We start from the raw sequence: 22,817 nt of genomic DNA, 5'->3' as shown, positions 1-22,817 counted from the left end.
GAGAAAATGAAATCTAACTCATTTTACGAAGCCAAGATTTGAAAAAACTATGAGAAAGGAAAATTATAACCAATCGACCAGATGACATGAATTTAAAAATCCTAAACAAAATATTAACAAACAGGATCTGGTAATTTAATAATAAAATAATTTAATGATTATTTAACAAAATAATACAGCACAAGTAAATTATGTTTATTCCAGAAATATGTTGGTTTACCACTTAATCAATGTAATTAACCACATTTACTTATAGGATAAAGTAGAAAAATTATCATCTCAAAGATTCAGAAAAATCTTTAAAAATTCAACATCCATTCATGATTTAAAACAAACAAAAAAAACTCTTAGCAAACTAAAGGAAGTTCTTTTTTCTTTTTTTTGTTCTGTTTTGTTTCGTTTTGTTTTTTGAGACAGTCTCACTCTGTCATCCAGGCTGAAGAGCAGCGGTGCGATGTTGCCTCACTGCAGTCTCTGCCTCCTGGGTTCAAGTGATTCCCTCACCTCAGCTGGGGTAGTTGGCATTGTAGGCATGCACCACCACACCTGGCACATTTTTGTATTTTTTAGTAGAGACGGGGTTTCACCATGTTGCCTAGGCTGGTCTTAAACTCCTGGCCTCAGGTGATCTGCCCCGCTGGACCTCCCAAAGTGCTGGGATTACAGGTGTAAGTCATGGCGCCCAGCCAAGGAATTTCTTAATCTGATAAATGGTAGCTCTCTCTCACACAGACACACACACACACACACACACACAAAGCAACTGGAGACATGTTGAAAGCTTTTGTTTGAGAATGTAACTGTATGTTGATGGCTGCTATTGCCACTTCTAATTCTACGCTGTACTAAAGGTTCTAGCCAGTGCTAGGGGAGAGAAATGACTGAAATGGAAAAAATGCAATTTATTATTTTCATATGATGTAATCATGTACCATAAAATCCAAAAGAATCTATAGATAAATTAGTAGAACTAATAAATGAGTTTAGGCTGGACACAGTGGCTCAGGCCTGCAGTCCTAGCACTTTGGGAGGCGGAGGCTGAGGCTGGCAGATCACTTGAGCCCAGGAGTTTGAGACCAACCTGGGCCACATAGTGAAACCCCACCTCTACAAAAAAATAAAAAAATTAGCTGGGCATGGTGGCACCTGCCTGCAGTCCTAGCTACTCAAGAGGGTGATATGGGAGGATCACCTGAACCCAGGGAGGTTGAGGCTATAGTGAGCCGTGATCGTGCCACTGCACTCCAGCCTGGGTGACAGAATGAGACCCTACCTCAAAAAAAAAAAAAAAAAAAAAGGTGAGTTTAGGAAAGTTTCTAATTGCAAGATTAATAAATAAAATGAACTGCATTTAAAACAATAAAAAACATTTAGAAAATAAACATTTTAAAGGGATGTCATTTAAATAACCACAAAAGAAGTCTAGGAATAAATCTCACCAAAAATATGCAAGCTTTCTACACAGAAAACAAGAAAGCATTGTAAAGAGAAATTGAAGAGGACCCAACTCAATGAGAGAACACCTCTGTTCATGGGTTGGATGAGTCAATATTGTAAAAATTCAATTCTCCCCAGTTTATAAATTCAATGCAATTCCAAGCAAATTTCTATCCAGTGTGTGTAATTTGACTAGTTGATTCCCAAATTTATATGGAAAAGTAGATGACCTAAAATACGCAAACAATTGTGAAGAAAAAGAAAAAGCTGATGATACTCACATGACTGGAAATGAGGACGTATTAGAAAGCTACAGTAAGATAGTTGTGCTATTGGCACACAGATGAAAAATCGATGAACAGAACAGAAAGGTCAGAAACAGATTCATGTTCTGCAGGGTAGTAAAGAAACGAAAATCTTCTCAACCCGTGTGCTGGAATAATTGGATAGCCATACTTGGAAAAAGATGAAACCTGAGGCCTTCCTTACACCGCACACATAAATCAATTTTAAAAGAAATGAAGCTTCTAGAAGAAAATATGGTAGTAAAATGTCCTTTAAAACTCAAGGAAAATTGTCTTAATCATGACACAAAAGCATAAATTTTATAAAGGGAAAGCGTGATACCTATGACGGTAACATAACTAAGAACTTCTGTCAACCACAGGATACTCCTCAGAGAGAGAAAAGGCAAATCACAGAGCAGAAAAACTTTCTTGAATACATTTATGATCAATAACAGAACTGAAATCAGAACACATAAATAATTCCTACAATCAAGAGAAAAAGGATGAATAAACCAGGAGAAAAATGGTTAAGAAAATTAAAAAGTTACTTTACAGAAAGGATATCCAAAGACTTAATAATCTTAAGAAAACTTCCTCAATCTTATTAGTAATTACAGAAATGCAAATGATCACCACCATAAGATGCCATCACACAAACCCCCAAAGGCTAAAAATAGAAATACTCAGAATTGTAAGTATTGGGGAAGACATGGAATGCTTGAAGTGTACAATACCAGTGGAGTAAAAATCGGTACTACTGTTTTAGAAAACAGGTGACATTATCAAGAAAAGTTCAAGATTCATTACCCTAAGACAGTTAGTCCAAGGTATATACTCAACAAAAATGTGGCCACATGTGCAACAAGAAACGTGTATTTTTAAAAGCAGTATTATTGGGCTAGGCGCGGTGGCTCATGCCTGTAATCCCAGCACTTTGGGAGGCAGAGGAAGGCGCATCACTTGAGGTCAGGAGTTTGAGGCCAGCCTGGACAACATGGCAAAACCCCATCTCTACTAAAAATACAGCTGGGTGTGATGGTGGATGCCTGTAATCCCAGCTACTTGGGAGGCTCAGGCACGAGAATTGCTTGAACTCAGGAGGCAGAGGTTACGATGAACTGAAATCATGCCACTGCACTCCAGTCTGGGTGACAGAGTGAGATTTTATCTCAAAAAAAAAAAAAAAGCAGCACTATTTATCACAGTAAAAACTGGACACAACCTAAATGTAATAGAAAAAAAGAGATTCCATTTTCAGTCACAATTTGTGTAGGAATGAATTTTTGAAAAGATATGAAAGACATGATTAAAAAAAAAAGTATAAAATATTATTAAAGAATGAACAAGATAATTCACACGTACAACTCAATATCTCAAAGTTGTCAGTTCTGTCAAGTTAATCTATAAATTCAATGTAGTTCCAACAAAAATCATAAAAGTGTTTTATTATGGCAGTTCACAAAATGATTTTAAAATTGAATGTAATAATTAAGTTCCAAGGAGAGCAAGACTATTCTGCCTTTATCAAACTATATTATAAAGCTACAATAATTACAAAAGTGTGGTAGAGAGAACTTAGAAACAGTTTTGAATATGTATAGAAACTTGGTATATTACTGAGAGGAATTACAAATTAATGGAGAACAAAATAGCATGCAATTGATGGTGTTAGGGCAATTGGCTATCTATATGAACAAAATACTTCCCCCAACTTCCAATTAGATTAAAGACCCAATATTAAAAATGGAACTTGAATATTTTTGAAGAAATGTGGAATATCTTTACTACATCAGTATCGGGGTGAATTTCTTAAACGTGACAGAAAAGCATGAAATACATACACACACATAGATGAACAAATTTTACTACATTCAAAATTACAAACTTCTCTCCAGGCACGATGGCTCATGCCTGTAATCCCAGCACTTTGGGAAGCTGAGGTGGGTGGATCACTTGAGTCCAGTAGTTCAAGACCAGTCTGGGCAACATAGTGAGACCCTGTCTCTACCAAAATACAAAAATTAGCCAGGCATGGTGATGCTTGCCTGTAGTCCCACTTACTCAGAGGGGTTGAGATGGGAGGATCGCTTGAGCCCCAGGAGGTTCAGGCTGCAATGAGCCGAGATCGTGCCACTGCACTCCAGCCTGGGTGGCAGAGTGAGACTATGTCTCAAAACAAAACAAAAATTTACAAACTTTTGTACAACAAAATAAATCACAATCAAATTTAAAAGGCAACATGCTGGGAGAATATAATTGCAATACTAACAAAAATTGGCATTCAGGTTCTTTGAAGAACTCCTATAAATCAATATAAAATATGTTTACTATCATGATACTATTGGTAACCTGCAGGCAGCAACCACAGAAGACAGCAAGACTAATATGAATGAACACTTAAAAAAAGAGGCCGCTCTGGTACATACCAGCTGAATATTAGCCCTCTAAACAACTTTTAACAATATCAACAAAATATTATGTGAACACAGAATAATGTAAATCCCCTCTCAGCAAAAAAGAAAAAAGTCAAATTTGAAATGAGTGCTTTCCTTCAAGCAAGGAATTAGCATTAGTTAATAGAAAACTGATGCTAACTTCTTGAATAATAACATTTTAGGTTGGGCAATGTGAAATGGCCATTTTTAAAGCAAAAGATGGTTAAAAACTGCCAATTTCAAATGATTCAGCCTCTATATTCTTAATTTAACTATGGTATTGCAAATTGCCAGTTTATATACAATATTCCAATCTGTAGAGCTAAACACAGAACCTGTATATTAACTAATGTGCTTGAAACTAGCCAATAAGACTAAAACTTGATTTTACTGAATTATGTAAGTCAGTTTACAGTGTTATATTTTCCTGGAATTTGATATAAAAATTGATTTAGAGCCCACTAAAAATGTAATTATTTATGTTTGTCAAAAATTGTGAAATATGCTTAGATGATTATTTAAAGCCTAAACCTGAATGAGAGAAAATCTAGCTAAACTTAAATTGGTTGGACTTACAAAATGGGGCTTTTTCCCCCATTTTAACCCCACCAATGTCAACTTCTTTGTATCATTAGACTATAAAAATTCCAGTATAATTTTTGAAATAGTATCTCTGTTGGCTGCCTTAATCTAAAGGTTCTCACAAAGTTTAAGAACAACCTTAATATTACTGGAACAAAAACAGACATACAGACCAATGGAACAGAACAGAAAGCCCAGAATAAATCCATGCATTTATAGTCAGCTGATGTTCAACAAAGGTGCCAAGAGTCCAAGATGGGGAAAGGACAGTCCCTTCAATAAGCGATACTGGGCAAACTGAATATCCCCACTGGTGGAAGAATGAAATTACACCCTATTTCACCTATATACAAAAATCAACTCAAAGTAAATGCTTAACTGTGAAACCTGAAGCTGAAAAACTACTAGAAGAAAACATAGGTGAAAATCTTCTTGACATTGGTCTGGGACAAGATATTTTTGGATATGACTGAAAAGCATAGGCAACAAAAGAAAAAGTAGACAAATGATACTGTATCAAACTAAAATGCTTTTGCACAGCAAAGGAAACATTTATGGAGTAAAGAGACAACCTACAGAATGGGAGAAAATATCTACAAAGCATACATTCGATAATAGGTTAATAGATTTTTTTAAAAAAGGAACTCAGACAACACAATAGCAAGAGAACAAGTTACTTCTCTAGAAAATGGGCAAAGAACCTGAAAAGATATTTCCCAAAAGAAGACACACAAGTGGCCAAGAGGTATATGAGGAAATGCTAAACATCGTTAATCATCAGGGAAAAGCAAATTAAACACAAAGTCATATCCTCACGCCTGTTAGGATGGTCATTAACAAAAAGACAAAAGAGTTGGTCAGGATGTAGAGAAAAGGGATCTCCCTCGTACACTGTTGGTGTGCATGTAAATTAGTAGTTATTATGGAAAACAGCACTGAGATTCCTCAAAAAACCAAGAATAGAACTACCATATGATTTGGAGATTCCACTTCTGGGTATACACCCAAAGGAAACGAAATCTGCACTCCCGCGTTCATTGCAGCATTATTCCTAATACCCAAGCTATGGATGTAAATGTCATCAATGGAGGAATGGATAAAGAACATGTGGTATGTGTAAATAAAGGCATACTCTTCAGCCTGAGAGGATATCCTGTCACTTGAGACAATATGGATGAACCTGGAGAACACTATGCTAAGTGAAATAAGCCAGGCATAGAAAGACAAATACTGCACGTCTCACTTATTTGTGGAATCTAAAAAAGTCAGATTCATAGAAGCAGAGAGTAGAATGGTGGTTACCAGGGGCTGGGGGGACAAAACTGGGGGAATTGTAGAGATGTTGGTTTTTACTTTATTATTATATTTTTTAGATGGAGTTTTGTTCTTGTTGTCCAGGCTGGAGTGCAATGGTGCGATCTCGACTCACTGCAACCTCTGCCTTCTGGGTTCAAGTGATTCTTCTGCCTCAGCCTCCCGAGTAGCTGGGATTACAGATGCATGCCACCACACCCAGCTAATGTTTTGTATTATTAGTAGAGCTAGGGCTTCACCATGTGATCCACCTGCCTCAGCCTCCCAAAGTGCTGGGATTACAGGTGTGAGCCACTGCACCCAGCCTGAGATGTTGATTAAAGGATGCAAAATTTCAATTAGGAAGAATAAGTTCAGGAAATTCATTGTACAACATAGTGACCATAGTTAATATATATTTGAAAACTGCTGAGAGAGTAGATTTTAAATTACTCCACAAAAATATGTGGAGTAATGCATACGTCAATTAGCTTGATTTAACCATTTCACAATGTTTATATACATCAAAACATCATATTGTACACCATAAACAGATTTTTATGTTAATTAAAAAATTTAAAAAGATCAGCCTTAAATAAAATAAAAGTATTCTGACATTCTAAAATTAAAGACTGTTTGTATTTTGAGAGATATAAACTGGCAAACCAAAAATAAAAAAATCCAAATACTAGGAAAACAAGGGAAAATATGCTCAACCTTCCTTAGTTCTTTTTTCCTGCTTTCTTCCCTTCCTTATCCTCTCCCTATCGCCTACCCTTCCTCCTCTCCTCTTTCCTTTCTCCTCCCCTTCTTTCAGTCTTGGAGCTAATATTTTAAAATGCTAACAATTGTTAATACGTATTAATAGCAATATGTATCTTGTTCTTGTACTTTATCTATATTTACATGTCTTTAGAAAGGGAGAAATAAAAAGGAAAATGTTATTACCTTTGCCTCCTTTACAGTGAATTGCTACGATGTTTGCAGGATCTTGAGCCATCCACTCATTTACTTCCTTGGTGAAAACCACCATCTCACTAATTTCAAGTTTAAGATTTTTAGTTAAAATATTTTCAAAAAAATCAAACCCAATATATTTAGCCCTCTTCTGATAGTCAACTTAGCATAAAACTTACTGTAGAGTGGGGACATTATGATCATCAATCATGATTCTGCTGACCCTATTATGGAAGTACTTAGGATCATAAGCTCTTTCACCTAAAATAAATAATATGTATGTCATACCTCTATAGGGAATAACATAATAAATGATGAACTTATAAATAAGTTAACATATCTTATTAGAATTCCTTATCTGTCTTCAAAAAGAGCTTTCCAAGTTGCTCCTGCCGCTCTAAAATAAACACGGGGTCTCAAAAACGTAAGGATGGTAGTGGTTTATCCATCTCATGTAACCCAAACTCAACTATTTTTGTTTAATAGGTATAATTTTTAACTTTCTAGCAGACCATTCATTATATTATTGCAGGGCAGTTAGAAACCACGCAAGAGGCAAATGTAGCTGACCAAAATGATTGCCCCCTGAAAATGTCTATTGAGTATACAGGTAGAGGAAAAAGTCAAGAGAGACAGAGTATGAAGCTGGGTTACAGCCTATTTTCCAGAGTGTTTCCTTTTCTCCCATCTAGGGTCCTGCTCTCATCACAGTCCACTGCAGATGGGGCAGAGGACTCATTTGTTAAATCGTCTATGTCCTCATAACACAATCTGGCAGGAAAAACGAAAGATTTTCCTAAACCTAATGTTGCTAGAACAGATCTTCCCTAAAATGGTTTGCTTCCACTCCAGCCTCATTGGTCCTGCCAAAGCCGCCTCCTTCACAGGGTACTGTGTGCTGCTGGGTTAACTCCTTCTACTAAATGGGGCCAGTCCAAGATGGGGCTTTTTAAATTCATTCCTTGCCACCACCAAATACTTATGATTAAATGCAATAAAAACACAAAATCATCTTCTTACATACAGTAATCTGTTTTCTATCTACAGTAGCAAATATAGAGTAATGTACATACTGCATAGATTATAGACTCGATAGTGATTTGGATGTTTCTTATCTAGAAACCGCACGACTTCCTAAAAAAGACAAACACATAGCTTACATATTTACATGGCACCAACATAAGCTATTTCCTAGGGGGAACCTACAATGGTTATTACTTTCATTAATTTGTCTCTCACTCGCATCTTCTAGGGGAGATTCAGGGAATACGAGGGTACGCAAATTTCAAGTTCTAATCCACTGCGATTTTTCAAACAGTCCACAAAGTGTGTCTGGCCACTCAGATGAGTCTCTATTGTAAATACACACTGTTGAAAGCTATCAGATAAGGAAATCAGCTGGTGAACTAACTTTAAGTAATTTGTTCTAAATCATTAATTCACAGTTAATGTGGTTCTTGTTTAAATCTAATTCATATTGGTTCTTATTTAAATTTAATTCGGAATAGATACATCTTTAGAGAGTGATCTGTATATTACAGTCTACCTAAGCACTACGTAAACAAATACATGCAAAAAGTATATAGTATGATTGTGTGTATGCATGATAGAAAAAGATAAACATATCAAATTTTAAATAATTGGTAACAATATGGAGACTTTTTTGGCTCATCTGTTCTCCTATTTTTTTAAATGAAGATATATGTGTACCTATAAGTGTGTGTATATACAATGTATACATATGTGTAACCTTTAAAATGAAAAACAAATAGTAGTTATTATTTAAAATACAGTTAATACCACTATATGAATCCAACTTTCAGTAAATATATCTTTCTGAAACATACACACACATATGTATATATCTCTGTGCAACAACAAAAATGACACAAAATTTTAAAACTGATTAGTATGCTACCCTCAGAGCAACATTTACTGGCTTAATATTGAGAAAAATAAAATTAAGGTACTAAAGTCATCCATTTATTCAACTGGCTATCTCTGTTAAGAAGAAATAGCCAAAAAGATGAACACTCTGAATCTGCATAGTGGGGAAGGCAAGGATGAACAGTTTTATATACTTCAGAATTCATGGAATTTCTTACATAAAATCCATATGGGTTTAGAAATCACATACAAAAACTACAAACATCTATGAGAAATTTAAGCAAATTTTAATCAGTTCTTTGGATGAGGAAGAACTGAAAGTGTTGAATCAGTGGAAGATCAACAGGCTTAGGTTTGACTTCATAAAAATCTGAAATTTCTGCTTAAAATGCTATAATGAGTAACAGGGGAAACGATTTTTCAGAAAAATCGACTGACTGGGGACTATGTCTAGTATGATAAATTAATAATTAATTAACAACAACTTAAATATTACTCACTCACCTTATAGATAAATGGGCCAAGGACATAAACAATCCATAAAAGGGAAAATCTAACTGATTAACAACCTACATAAATATTCAGTGTCACCAACAAAGAAGTCAAAACAATGACATGCCATTTGCACCCATGAAATTAACCCTTTCTTTTTTTTTTTTTGAGACGGAGTCTCAAAAAATACATTAAGACCAAAAGGAATACATTAAGACCAAAAGGAATTTATTCCAAAAATAAAAAAGGTTGGTTTAACATGTGAAAATCTCATTAATGGACTAACAGAAAAACATTTTGATTATCTTGATAGATGCAGAAAAAATATCTGATATATTCAATACCAATTCATGATTCAAAACTTTTAGCAAACTAGAAATAAATGGACTGTCTTAATCTAGTAAAGAATGACTACAAAAGCCTATAGCAAACATCATTTCAAATAGTAAAGCATGAAATTCTTTCCACCCGAGTTTGGGAACAGGGCAAGGCTGCCTCCTCTTACCATTTCTATTCAATATTACAGTGAAAGTCCTAGATAATTCGATAAAGAAAGAAAAAAAAGTATAAAAAGTGGGAAGAAAGTAGTAACTTTATATGATTGTATACATTTAAAAAATCCCAGGGAATCTACACATTCATTATTAAAATGAACGTGTGAATTTACGAAGGATGCTAGATGTAAAGTCAACATCCAAGGCCAGGTGTGGTGGTTCACACCTGTAATCCCAGAACTTTGGGAAGCTGAGGTGGGAAGATTGCTGGAATCCAGGAATTCAAGACCAGCCTGGGCCAAGGAGACCAGAGAGAATCCTTCTCTACAAAAACTAATAAAAAAAAAATTAGCCAAGTGTGGTGATGCCTGCTTATAGTCCCAGCTATGTGGGAGACTGAGGTGGGAGAATTGCTTGAGCCCAAGTGCCACTGCACTCCAGCCTGTGGTGACGGAGCAAGGCCCTGTCTTAAGACAAACAAATAAACAAAAGTCAATATGCAAAAATTAGTTATGCTCCTATATACCAAGAGCAAATAGAGATCTTCAAATATCATTTAAAATAGCATAAAAACTTATCAACTACGTAGAAATAAAACTAACAAAAGATGTGTAAAACCTGTACGCTACAAACACTGCTAAAAGAAATCAAAGAAGACATCAGTAGAGAGATGTATTATGTTCATGAGTTGGAAATCTCAGTATTTTTAGATGTCAATTCTCTCCAAATTAAGCTATGTAGTCAATGCCCAAGTCAAAATACTAACAGGGTGTGTGTGTGTGTGTGTGTGTGTGTGTGTGTGTGTGTGGGTTTGGGTGGAGGTGTGTGTATATAAATTGCCAAGATGATTCTAAAATTTATATGGAAATTCAAAAAATCTAGGAGAGCCAAGATAGTTTTTAAACAAAGTACAAAGTTGGAGGACTTATACACAAGTTTTCAAGAGTCACTATAAAGCCGTAATAATTAAAACTGTGGTCTGAAGTATAGACAGTCATAATGAAAGGACAAAAAGCCCAGAAACAGATCTATACATATATGTGCACTTTATTTGCAATAAACGCACCTCTGCAATTCATTGGGGGAAATTATGCTTTTTACAATAAATGGTACAGGAGGAATTGAGAGCTATGTGAGAAACGTGAACCTTGATACTTTATAACTTTACAACAATTAATTGGAGGTCAGTCATAGACCAAAATATTGATAGAGGTGTTGGTTACATGCATATATACTTACGTATAATATCATCAAGATATAACTTGATTAGTGCAACCTACCATATGTTTTATACTTCAATAAAAATGTGGTTATATATGCATGCATATATAATTCATACTTATATCAGGGCATATGTATATACAGATACTTTTATATATCTTTTTTACTTCAACTTTTATTTTAGGTTCAGGGGTATGTGCGCAGGATGTGCAGGTTTGTTACATAGGTAAATGTGTGCCATGGTGGTTTGCTGCACAGATCATCCCATCCCTAGGTATTAAGCCCAGCATCCATTAGCTGTTCTTCCTGATGCTCTCCTTCCCCCATCCCCTCACTCCCGACAGGCCCCAGTGTGTGTTATTCCTCACCATGTGCCCATGTGTTCTCATTGTCAGCTCCCACATATAAGTGAGAACATGCAGTGCTTGGTTTCCTGTTCCTGTGTTAGTTTGCTGAGGATAACAGCTTCCAGCTACATCCATGTCCCTGCAAAGGATGTAATCTTGTTCCTTTTTACAGCTGCACAGTTTTCCATGGTGTTTATATACCACATTTTCTTTTTGTTGTTGTTTTTTCAGTGTTAAATACTCTTTATTTGGTATTACACAGAAACCACACAAAACGCCTTTGAATCAGTAAAAGGAACCACCTTAAATACAGGTAATTCTAATTAGATTGGCATAGTTAAGGCCAAAAATACAAATAGACATTGCTACCTTATCCTCAACCCTTGCCTGTAAGAGGCAAATAAACACAAAATACAGGTGAATTTTGCTTGGTTCTGAGACAGTGAAGGAATTTCCCCAGTATTTAAATATATTCACATAACCAGTCATATAAATCTAAATATAAATCTAAATATAAAACCAATCTCCAATAAGTTTTGTTTTTTTTTTTTTTTTTTTTTTGAGACGGAGTCTCGCTCTGTCGCCCAGGCTGGAGTGCAGTGGCCGGATCTCAGCTCACTGCAAGCTCCGCCTCCCGGGTTCACGCCATTCTCCTGCCTCAGCCTCCCGCGTAGCTGGGACTACAGGCGCCCGCCATCTCGCCCGGCTAGTTTTTTGTATTTTTTTAGTAGAGACGGGGTTTCACCGTGTTAGCCAGGATGGTCTCGATCTCCTGACCTCGTGATCCGCCCGTCTCGGCCTCCCAAAGTGCTGGGATTACAGGCTTGAGCCACCGCGCCCGGCCTCCAATAAGTTTTAAGATGGAACTCACCATCTTTGTGAAAAGTTGAACATTATTAACAAAGTCTAATCATATCTTTAGAAGGGGTAAGCAGTGATAGCATTGACTGAATTGGAATTACTATTAATATTCAAAAACCAGACTTACTCATTTAACCACAAGCCAGTCTTAGTTTTAAATCAGGACTGCCCAACAAAATATTCTGATAGACATTCATAATCTGAATTCTGCTGTATGAGATCTACTAAATTATGGTACACATAAAAAAGTCACGAGACATCTCTGTTTTGTAATATAAGGCAGTGGCCAATTATTACTCACTTGTAGCTTTTTTGAGATAAGCTAACAAGTCTGCCCTTTCTGCCTTCTTCTTAATGCCGGCAAAGATCATTTTTGTTCCAGGAACGTACTTCCTGGGATTCTCCAAATACTCCCTCAGTGTATCATTTCCCCAGGTGATGCCTTTGTTCTTACCGGTGTCCATGTAAGAGAATCCAATGGCCTGACCTGTCTTCCACCCGAAGAGACCATGGAGATTAGGCCCAGTCTTGTGCTTGCCTCCCGTTTCCACGGTGTGGCACTGGGCACACTTCTGAACAAAAATCTTCTTGCCTTTCTCAACATCACCCATATTTAATTCTCTCTTTCGTCGCTGGCGCTACAAAGGTTCCCGCTCAGAAGCCGGACGTCCCTCTCTATGTACCACATTTTCTTTATCCAATCTATCATTGGCTGGCATTTAGGTTGATTCCATGTCTTTGCTGTTATGAATAGTGCTGCAGTGAACATATGTGTGCATACATGTATCTTTATAAGACAGTGATTTACATTCCTTTGGGTATATACCCTACAATGGGATTGCTGGGTCAGATGGTATTTCTGCCTCTAGGTCTTTGAGGAATTGCCACACTGTCTTCCACATGGGTTGAACTAATTTACACACCCACTAAGAGTGTAAAAGCATTCGTTTTTCTCTGCAATCTTCCCAGCATCTGTTGTTTTTTGGCTTTTTAATAATAACCATTCTGACTGGCATGAGATGGTATCTCATTGTGGTTTGGTTTGCATTTCTTTAATGATCAGTGATGTTGAGCTCTTTTTTCATATTTTTGTTGACTGCATGCATGCCTCTTTTGGGAAGTGTCTGTTCAGATCCTTTGCCCACTTTTTAAAGGGGTTGTTTTTATCTTGTAAATTTAAGTTCCCCATTGACTCTGAACGAGGTATTACCAGTGAAGGCCGCAGAACAGCAAAGACGGCAGCCAGCTCCTTCCTTTGGAAGCTCCATCCCAGGTGGATACCGACCTGTAGCCAGTTCGCACATACCTGCAGGAGGTGGCTGGAGACCTCTCTTGCGCGTTCTCACCCAGTCAGGAGGTATGGGACCAGGGACCCCTCCAAAGCAGCAGTCCGGCTGCTTTGGGGTAGAGCAGGTGTGCTGCATTGTGGGGGATACTTCCTCCTTCGGACCACCTGTATTCTCCAAAGCCAGCAGGTTGGAGTGGCTGAGTTGGCCAAACTGCAGAGATGGCAGCTGCCCCTCCTGCCAGGAGCTCCATTTCAGGGAGAGATCAAAGCTCTGTCCATAGAACCATTGCTGGAGTGGTTAAAGCCCCTGCAGGGATTCTTGCCCAGTAAGAAGGAATGGATTGGGGTCCTGCTTAAAGAAGCAGTCTGGTCACGATCTGGCAAGCCAGCTGTGCTGTGTTGTGGGGAACTCTTCCTTGTCCAGACTCCATAGCTGGCAGGCTGGAGTGGCTGAGTCTATGAACCACAGTGATGCCGGCTGCCTCTCCCCACCTCCCTGGGAACTCAGCCCCATCTGAGGTGGATTCCAGCCCACTGCTGTTGGCAGGCTAGGATTCCAAGCCAGTGGGTCTTAACTTGTGAGGTGCCATGGAAATGGGGCCTGCAGAATGATGCTGCCTGGTTGCTTGGATTCAGGCCCCTTCCCAGAGATACGTATGGACAGATTTCCCACTGTGTTGAAGATCCCGGGGGCTAGAGTGTATAAAACTCCTGGGTTTCTGTGTGTGCCTGAGCAGCTGATGTGCCCAGACTCCATACAGCTCTGTGAATCAGACCCAAGGCCCTGGTGGCATGGGCTCACAGGGGGATCTCCTGATCCATGGCTTGCCAAGATCCATGGGAGAAGCACGGTTTCCTGGGCAGGATTGCACAATCCCTCACTGCTTCCCTTGGCTGGGAGTGGGGGTTCCTTTGGCTCTATGCCACCCCTGGCTGAGGCATTGCACCCTCTCTCCACTTTTCTTCATTCTCCTTTGGTTGACCTGTTCATCCAGTCAGTCCCAACGTGAGAACCTGGATATCTCAGTTGAAGGTGCTGAATTCCCTCCCCTCTTTTCATTCCTCTTTGTGAATGCTGCAGACTGCAGCTGCTTCTAATTGGCCATCTTGCATCACTGTAAACTTTTTCAACCCAGTTCTTAATTCCTATAGTCCCTTGTTTATCACCAGTTTCTTGACAAAATCATCTGTCTACGTTCTCCAGTCATGGGATGATGACTCAGGCTGGGGATCCAGGACATTTTCTGGGAAGCAGCTGAACTTGCAGCCCTGTCCCGTTTGGAACTGAGCTAACACACTGCAGAGAGGTACTGTCCTGTTCGGAACTGAGCTAACGCACTGCGGAGAGGCACTGTCCTGTTCAGAACTGAGCTAACGCACTGTGGAGAGGCACTGTCCTGTTCAGAACTGAGCTAACGCACTGCGGAGAGGTACTGTGCTGTTCAGAACTAGCTAACACACTGCAGAGAGGCACTGTCCTGTTGGGAACTGAGCTAACGCACTGCGGAGAGGTACTGTGCTGTTCAGAACTGAGCTAACGCACTGCAGAGAGGCGTTGTCCTGTTGGGAACTGAGTTAACGCACTGCGGAGAGGTACTGTGCTGTTGGGAACTGAGTTAACGCACTGCAGAGAGGTACTGTGCTGTTCGGAACTGAGCTAACGCACTGCGGAGAGGCACTGTCCTATTCAGAACTGAGCTAACGCACTGCAGAGAGGCACTGTCCTGTTGGGAACTGAGCTAACGCACTGCGGAGAGGTACTGTGCTGTTCAGAACTGAGCTAACGCACTGCAGAGAGGCACTGTCCTGTTCAGAACTGAGCTAACGCACTGCGGAGAGGTACTGTGCTGTTCGGAACTGAGCTAACGCACTACAGAGAGGTACTGTCCTGTTGGGAACTGAGCTAACGCACTGTGGAGAGGCACTGTGCTGTTGGGAACTGAGCTAACGCACTGCAGAGAGGTACTGTCCTGTTGGGAACTGAGCTAACACACTGCAGAGAGGTACTGTCCTGTTCGGAACTGAGCTAACACTGCAGAGAGGTACTGTCCTGTTCGGAACTGAGCTAACACTGCAGAGAGGTACTGTCCTGTTCGGAACTGAGCTAATGCACTGCGGAGAGGCACTGTCCTGTTTGGAACTGAGCTAAAGCACTGCAGAGAGGTACTGTGCTGTTGGGAACTGAGCTAACGCACTGCAGAGAGGTACTGTCCTGTTCAGAACTGAGCTAACGCACTGCAGAGAGGTACTGTGCTGTTGGGAACTGAGCTAACGCACTGCAGAGAGGCACTGTCCTGTTCGGAACTGAGCTAACGCACTGCAGAGAGCTACTCCTTCCACCTCTCAGCAACTGATGCCAGCCCTCGATAATTATACTTTTATTGAGGTATAATAAGTATTGTAAATTACATAAAATTAAACAATGATCCTTTCAGATGGCATTTCACAGTAAACAGCATTATATGTTTGAAATTAATTTAGTCATCCACAGAGCCTAAAGCAGTATGCCCCCACTATAATTTAGGATCTCAACCTAAGAATACACATTTTGTTATAGCATCCCCATCTTTCTTCCCTATGGTAGACTATCAAAAACGGCCACAATTCTTTATAATACTTTCCATCAAGAATTTGAGCTTATTTTCTACTCCTTGAATCCAGACTGGTAGTGTAATTTGCATTGTCTAGTAAAATAGGGTGGAAGTAATATACAATTTTGAGCCTGGGCCTTAAGAGGATTTGCAATGCTTTGTTGCCGCTCCAGGGACTCTTGCCTCTGCCATCGTGTGAACAGGCCTGAAGCAGCCTACTGGAGAATGAGAGACCACACCAGGCCATTCAGCCAAGTCAGGTTATTTTCTTTTCTTTCATTTAAAAAATCTGTTTCCTTCATTCTTTAAAAATATTTCTAATTGACACATCATACTTGCTCATATTTATAAGGTAGAGAGGGATATTCCAATACCTGTATACAATGTGTAATGACCAAATCAAGATAATCAGCATATCTATCACCTCAAATATTTATCATTCTTTGTGTTGGGAACACTCAACATCCTCTCTATTTAAAAATATACAATAAATTATTGTTAACTGTAGTCACCCTACAGCACTATAGAACACCAGAACTTATTCCTATCTGTAAGCTTAAATCTGATATTTCTTTGTTGATTTTCTGTCTGGATGATCTGTCCCGTGGTAAGAGTGGGGTGTTAAAGACTCCAATTGTTACTGCATTGAAGTCTATCTTTCCCTTTAGATCTAATAATATTTGCCTTGTTTATCTGAATACTCTAGTGTTGGGTACATATATATTTATAATTATTATATCTTATTGCTAAGTTGATCCCTTTATTATAAAATGACCTTCTTTGTCTCTTCATACAGTTTGACTTAAAGTCTGTTTTATCTGATAAGTATGGCTACCTCTGCTCGCTTTTGGTTTCTGTTTGCCTGAAATATTTTCCTCTATCCCTTCACTTTCAGTCTGTGTGAACCTTTACAGGTAAAGTTAGTTTATTGTAGGCAGTATACAGTTGGGTCTTTTTTTTTTTAAATCTTGGTAGCCAACTCTATATCTTTTAATTGGGAATTTGATCTGTTTATATTACATTCAAGGTTACTATTAATAGATGAGGCTTTATTCTGTCATTTTGTTCATTTCTTTCTGGTTGTTTTGTACATCCTTTGTTCTTTTCTTCCCCCCTTTTTTTTAAAATCTTTGTGGTTTGGTCATTTTCTGTAACAATAAAGTTTGATTCCTTTCTCTTTCTCACGTGCGTATCTGTGCTACCAGTGAGTTTTATACTTTTGTGTGTTTTCACAATGGTAATCATCCTCTTGCTTCCAGATGTAGAACCACCTTAAGCAGTACTTATAAATAGGCCAGTTTAGTGGTAATGAATTCCTTCAGTTTTTGCTTGTCTAGGAAATACTTTATTTCTCCCTCATTTCTAGGGGATAGCTCTGCTGGGTATAGTATTCTTGGTTGACAGTTTTGTTTTTTGGTCCTTCAGTACTTTGAATATATCATCCCATCTCATTGTCTACTGACCTGTAAAGTTTCCACTGGGAAATCCACTGTTAATCAAATGGAGATTCCCTTATATGTGACTTGATGCTTTTTTCTTGCTGTTTTGAATATTTTCGTTTTTTTTTTTTTTTTTTTTTTTTGGGATACAGTCTTGCTCTGTCACCCAGGCTGTAGTGCAATGGTGTGATCTTGGCCCACTGCAACCTCCACCTCCTGGGTTTAAGCAATTCTTGTGATTCAGCCTCCCAAGTAACCGGAAGTACAGGTTCATGCCACCACACCCAGCTAATTTTTTTGTATTATTAGTGGAAATGGAAACACGTTGGCCATGCTCATCTTGAATTTTTTTTTTTTTTTTTGAGACAGGGTCTCACTCTGCCCCCTAGACTGGAGTGCAGCGGTACAATCTTGGCTCACTGCGACCTCCACCTCCTGGGTTCAAGCAATTCTCGTATCTCAACCTCCCAAGTAGATTGCAGGCATGTGCCACCAAGCCCAACTAATTTTTGTATTTTTTAGAGACAGGATTTTACCATGTTAATCAGGCTTGTCCTGAACTCCTAGCCTCAAGTGATCCACTGTGCTGGCCTCTCGAAGTGCTGGGATAACAGGTGTGAACCACTGCACCTGGACTCTTGATGGTATTATTTTACTCCTTAAATTCTTCAGCTCCAAGATCTCTGTCTGGTTTTTAATGACATATATATCCCTGTTGAATTTCTCATAAGATCATAAATTGTTTTTCTAATTTCATTGATTTGTTTATCTATATTCTCTGCATCTCATAGAGTTTCCTTAAGATCACTATTTTGAATTCCTTCTTAGCCATTTGATATACTCTTAAAATTTAGGGTCTGCTAATGGGAAATTATTGTGTTTCTTTGGAGGTGTAATGTTTCCTTGCTTTTTATGTTTCTTGGGGCCCTAAATTGATTTTTGCACATCTGGGGGAACAGTTGCCTCTTCCAATGTTAGGGAGCTTTCATAGAGAAATACTTCTTCCAATAGTTGCCTCCTATAGTGTTCATTGAGTCGGGTGCTTTGACTTTGGTTCTGGGTGGGTGCAGTATTATAGTCTTCATGTGACTTTTTTGGCTGTAATCAGCATTCAGTGGTGTCTGTGAGTGCCTCAGTGGCCTGATGGTGAGTGTGGAGACAGTGGTATGGTTTTTTTGGTCTGTGAGCCATCATTCAGATGAGTTCTCAGGCCCTAGGCATATGCATGCTAGGTGCAGTGGCTTTGCTAGTTGTGGGGTATTGCCACCAGCAGGTTGGGCACCAGGCAGGCCAGTCCTCAGTGCCTTAGAAGTGCATGCAGCATATGGTGGCTCTGCTGGTGAAGGGGGTGGGGCTGTTGGCAGCAGTGGGTGCCAGATGGGACGGGCCTTGGGCCTTGGGGGGTGCGTGTAGCATGCGGTGGCTCTGTCAGTTGAGAGTAGCCAAGCCATTTTAGACTAGTCAGTCCTCAGATGACCCAGTAGCTGCCCACAGATAGCTGAATGAGCTTAGCTGAGACAAGAAATCATTTCTGCAGGCACCTGAATTGGCCAGTTAAGCCCATCCCAAATTCACACACCATAGTGTCATGGGCCAAATAAATAGTTGCTGTTATAAGCCAGTAAGTTTTGGGGTGGTTTGTAACCACTGGCACAATTGCAACTGGTATCATTTCATTATGATTTTTTTTACTTTAAAGAGTACATTCTTAAAAGAACACTGCCATACCTGGGTCAATATTAAACTTGTGACTACATAGTCTGCATTCACTGATAAATGAGTATTTGTCAGATAAAGACCCTTACCTCAATTGGATTTCTATAGAAAGACTGCCTTCCAGAAGATGGAAATGACATAGCAATAATACGTTCTGAAAATCAAAACCATCACTATTAAAAACATTATTATAGATTTCTTACGACATACAAAAAATTTATACATGATCAGACTCCATTTTCACAGGAAAAAAAAAACTTTTAAGATTGAGGTTGACAGAAAAGAGCTAATATTCAGGATAACCAAATAACATATTAAATAATCCAACATAATGACCATTAAACTGGCATGGCGTTCTTAAGACTCCACTAGTACTAACCGTATGCCATGTACTTATGTTGGCCTCAGTATGGAGCTCTCCCTGTTCTTAGAATTTATTTCTTATCTTAAATACCAGAGAAAATCCAAGAGTTCTGGGCACCAGTGATGGTGGGAACTCCCAAGGTGCTTTGCAGCCCTCTGAGATCTACAAAGCACTGACCTCATTCTCTGGGGTTCTAGGATGAGAAGAGGTCTCTCTGGGATCCTGGAGACTCAGAATAACTACTAGAGCTTAATAAATTGAAACTGAAATGGAGTCAGCTGAAAATCCATTCAAGTTCCTATGCTGCAACTGAGTAGTCCTGAAATGAGAAGACATGCAGCTCTTCCATTGCCAGGGCTAAACCACAAATGTGTCACACTATCACAGTGGCATGTATCCTCATGAATAAAGAATATTTTGAATGAATGTGTCTTAGATGAGGCAAAAAAATACACAATTACAAGAAAAAGTGAAGTAATACAAGTAAATCAACAGCTAAGTGTCACAAACCTGTAACATAAGTGAGGTCTAGGTCAAATCCATCCTTTGTGTATCGCCTTTTGTTTTCTGAAACCTGAGAGTTTAAAATCATCGTTAGTTTGTGAAACATTCATCAACATAAAAATAAAAACATTGTACAGCATAGATATCAACCCTTGCCAATGGGTCCCAAAACACAAAATAGTTTTTCTGAATCAGAAGCATGTTTTGTCACTTACCAGCCTTCTTATCAGTTTTTCAAGTTGTCTTTTTTGATGAATCAGATGAAAAATTCTTATCAGAATAATAAGTCGTAGAAGTCGAACTAAATGTATCCATCTAACAATAAATTTAAAAGATCAATTTTTGCTTCAGAAACAGAATTTTATCAATATAAACTACGTCTAGAGCAGCAGTTGTTAACCAGAGGCAATTTGCCCTCTTCTCCCCAATTACCTACCTTGGGGATATTTGGCAATGTCTGCAGGCATTTAGGTTTTCCCAACTGGTGTGTGTGTGTGTGTGTGTGTGTGTGTTACTTACATCTAGTAGATAGAGGCCAGGAATTTTGCTAAACATCCTGCAATTAATATAACTGCTCACTACCCTCTCATGACAATGATCTGGCCCAAAATGTCAGTAATGCTGAGGTTGAGAAATTCTGGTCTAGAGAAATAGTGATACAATAGACTCTTAGCATTTGTTAATTTAATTTTGGGATTTAAGACTAGCATTTTCAATTTTTCCACATCAAAACAAATTGATTATTCTTGATCATCTCTGTTATTCCCATGAGTAAGAGAGGTTCACTACAGCTGCTAATGCATATCAGGCAGGCAACAGACTGAGATACTTCCAAAGCGTGCTGGCTGGTATCACTCCTACCATCAGAAACACCGACGCAGAGAACTGATGGTCTGGACTAGTGCTTCTCTGATTTGGGCACACGTAAATAAGAGCCACCTGGAAAAGCTTGTTACGCTGCAGATTGCTGGGTCCCAGAGACACCGATTCAGTGGGTCCAGGGTGGGGCCTAAGGTATTTTTCTTCTTATATTTCTAGCAAGCTCTCAAGTGATGCTGAGGTTTTTAGTCAGAGGACCACATTGGCTAAGGTTATTTTCAAATAACTCCAAAAGCCTATCACTTAACATGCTTAGTTGGGGCCTGAGCTGTAGTCCAGGGAAGCTAGGGTACGAAAAGAAATCAGCTATTTGACCCATGAACAAGCTTAGGAAGCCACCATCTACATCCCAGTATACGTTTGCTCTTTCATTTTCCTCACTGTCACAGTAAAAAAAGAAAAAAAAAAAAAAAAGTCACCAGGTCCTCACACACTCTTTAGTTTCCTAATCCCTAACAGTTCTAATTTTGCCTATGCTTTCTTTGTTTCTACCACAACTATACTGCAAAACTCCACCATTGTGTTGCTACACCTGTATCTCCTAGTTTCTGTTCTGTTTGCTATTTTTTAGAAACTCAGGATTGAAGTCACTCAAATTTTGCATATGCTCAAATAAACTTCCTCTTGATTGTAGGAAAAATCCAGACAGAACATTTCGTGTGTAAGAGATCTGTAGTTGAAGCACAGAGGGGAATTGTTTTTAACATAAAAATTTTTTGATATAGCACATATTAAACAGATAAGAATATTATACTTGATCTTAGCCAAAAGGCCAAAAAATGATACAAATGGGAATTTGATGAGAACTTCGAAAAGTAGGAAGTTAAAGTTAGTACAAGAGTAAAGGTCCTTCTTTGGGTACTCCATCTTTTTTTTTTTTTTTTTTTTTTTTTTTTGAGACGGAGTCTCACTCTGTCGCCCAGGCTGGAGTGCAGTGGCTGGATCTCAGTTCACTGCAAGCTCCGTCTCCCAGGTTTACGCCATTCTCCTGCCTCAGCCTCCTGAGTAGCTGGGACTACAGGCGCCGCCACCTCGCCCGGCTAGTTTTTTGTATTTTTTAGTAGAGACGGGGTTTCACCGTGTTAGCCAGGATGGTTTCGATCTCCTGACCTCGTGATCCGCCCGTCTCGGCCTCCCAAAGTGCTGGGATTACAGGCTTGCGCCACCGTGCCCAGCCCCATCTTCTTTTTTTTTTTTTTTTTTGAGACAGAGTCTCGCTCTGTCGCCCAGGCTGGAGTGCAGTGGCCGGATCTCAGCTCACTACAAGCTCCGCCGCCCGGGTTTACGCCATTCTCCTGCCTCAGCCTCCGAGTAGCTGGGACTACAGGCAGCCCCATCTTCTTTATTCAATTAATGGTACTTAGTGTGTATGCTCTTCACTGCTCCCCAGATGTCACAATCTTTTAGTTTCAAAGTGTGTGGGAATTTACCTAAACATTTCATTTTAAAGCAATGTATTTGGTATAGAATGAGAACATTTGAAGTTTAAAAGATTATATAGAATAAAAGCCACAGAAAATGCAAAATTAATGAAAAACTTTAAGAGAGGTAACTCTTACATTTCATACCTGGGAATATTCCTAAGAAACTTAATGTCAAAAAAAATGTAAATGACATCAACCAGCAGAGGAGTCACAATAATGGCGGTATCTAAAACGTTAAGTAAGTCAGAAAAATAGTGCTGTCTCCTGTAATATAAAACAAACAAACAAACAAAGTTCATTACCCCCTGCAAGAAGAGAT

The 22,817-nt window shown here is 39.0% G+C and overlaps 2 protein-coding genes across 3 annotated transcripts in view; both read right to left on the bottom strand.

Moving 5' to 3' along the window:
• TPTE2 (transmembrane phosphoinositide 3-phosphatase and tensin homolog 2) overlaps window positions 1-22,817 on the bottom strand; it is a 90,824-nt gene that overhangs the window by 40,582 nt on the left and 27,425 nt on the right. For both annotated transcript variants that reach the window (XM_073012850.1, XM_037986918.2), the window contains 7 exons: window positions 22,643-22,762; window positions 20,411-20,510; window positions 20,202-20,265; window positions 19,417-19,481; window positions 8,065-8,125; window positions 7,171-7,252; window positions 6,983-7,071 (listed from right to left, as the gene is read on the bottom strand). In XM_073012850.1, coding sequence (XP_072868951.1) covers window positions 6,983-7,071; window positions 7,171-7,252; window positions 8,065-8,125; window positions 19,417-19,481; window positions 20,202-20,265; window positions 20,411-20,510; window positions 22,643-22,762 — 581 coding nt within the window. The remainder of the gene's footprint in view (window positions 1-6,982; window positions 7,072-7,170; window positions 7,253-8,064; window positions 8,126-19,416; window positions 19,482-20,201; window positions 20,266-20,410; window positions 20,511-22,642; window positions 22,763-22,817) is intronic.
• Window positions 11,981-16,537, bottom strand: LOC119620102 (cytochrome c-like). The gene has a single exon (XM_073014556.1). The coding sequence runs from the start codon at window positions 12,902-12,904 to the stop codon at window positions 12,587-12,589; it is 318 nt and encodes a 105-aa protein (XP_072870657.1). The 5' UTR covers window positions 12,905-16,537; the 3' UTR covers window positions 11,981-12,586.

Source organism: Chlorocebus sabaeus, chromosome 3 (genome assembly GCF_047675955.1).
Source record: "Chlorocebus sabaeus isolate Y175 chromosome 3, mChlSab1.0.hap1, whole genome shotgun sequence".
NCBI classification, from domain to species: domain Eukaryota; kingdom Metazoa; phylum Chordata; class Mammalia; order Primates; family Cercopithecidae; genus Chlorocebus; species Chlorocebus sabaeus.
This window is presented reverse-complemented; position numbering and strand designations above follow the sequence as displayed.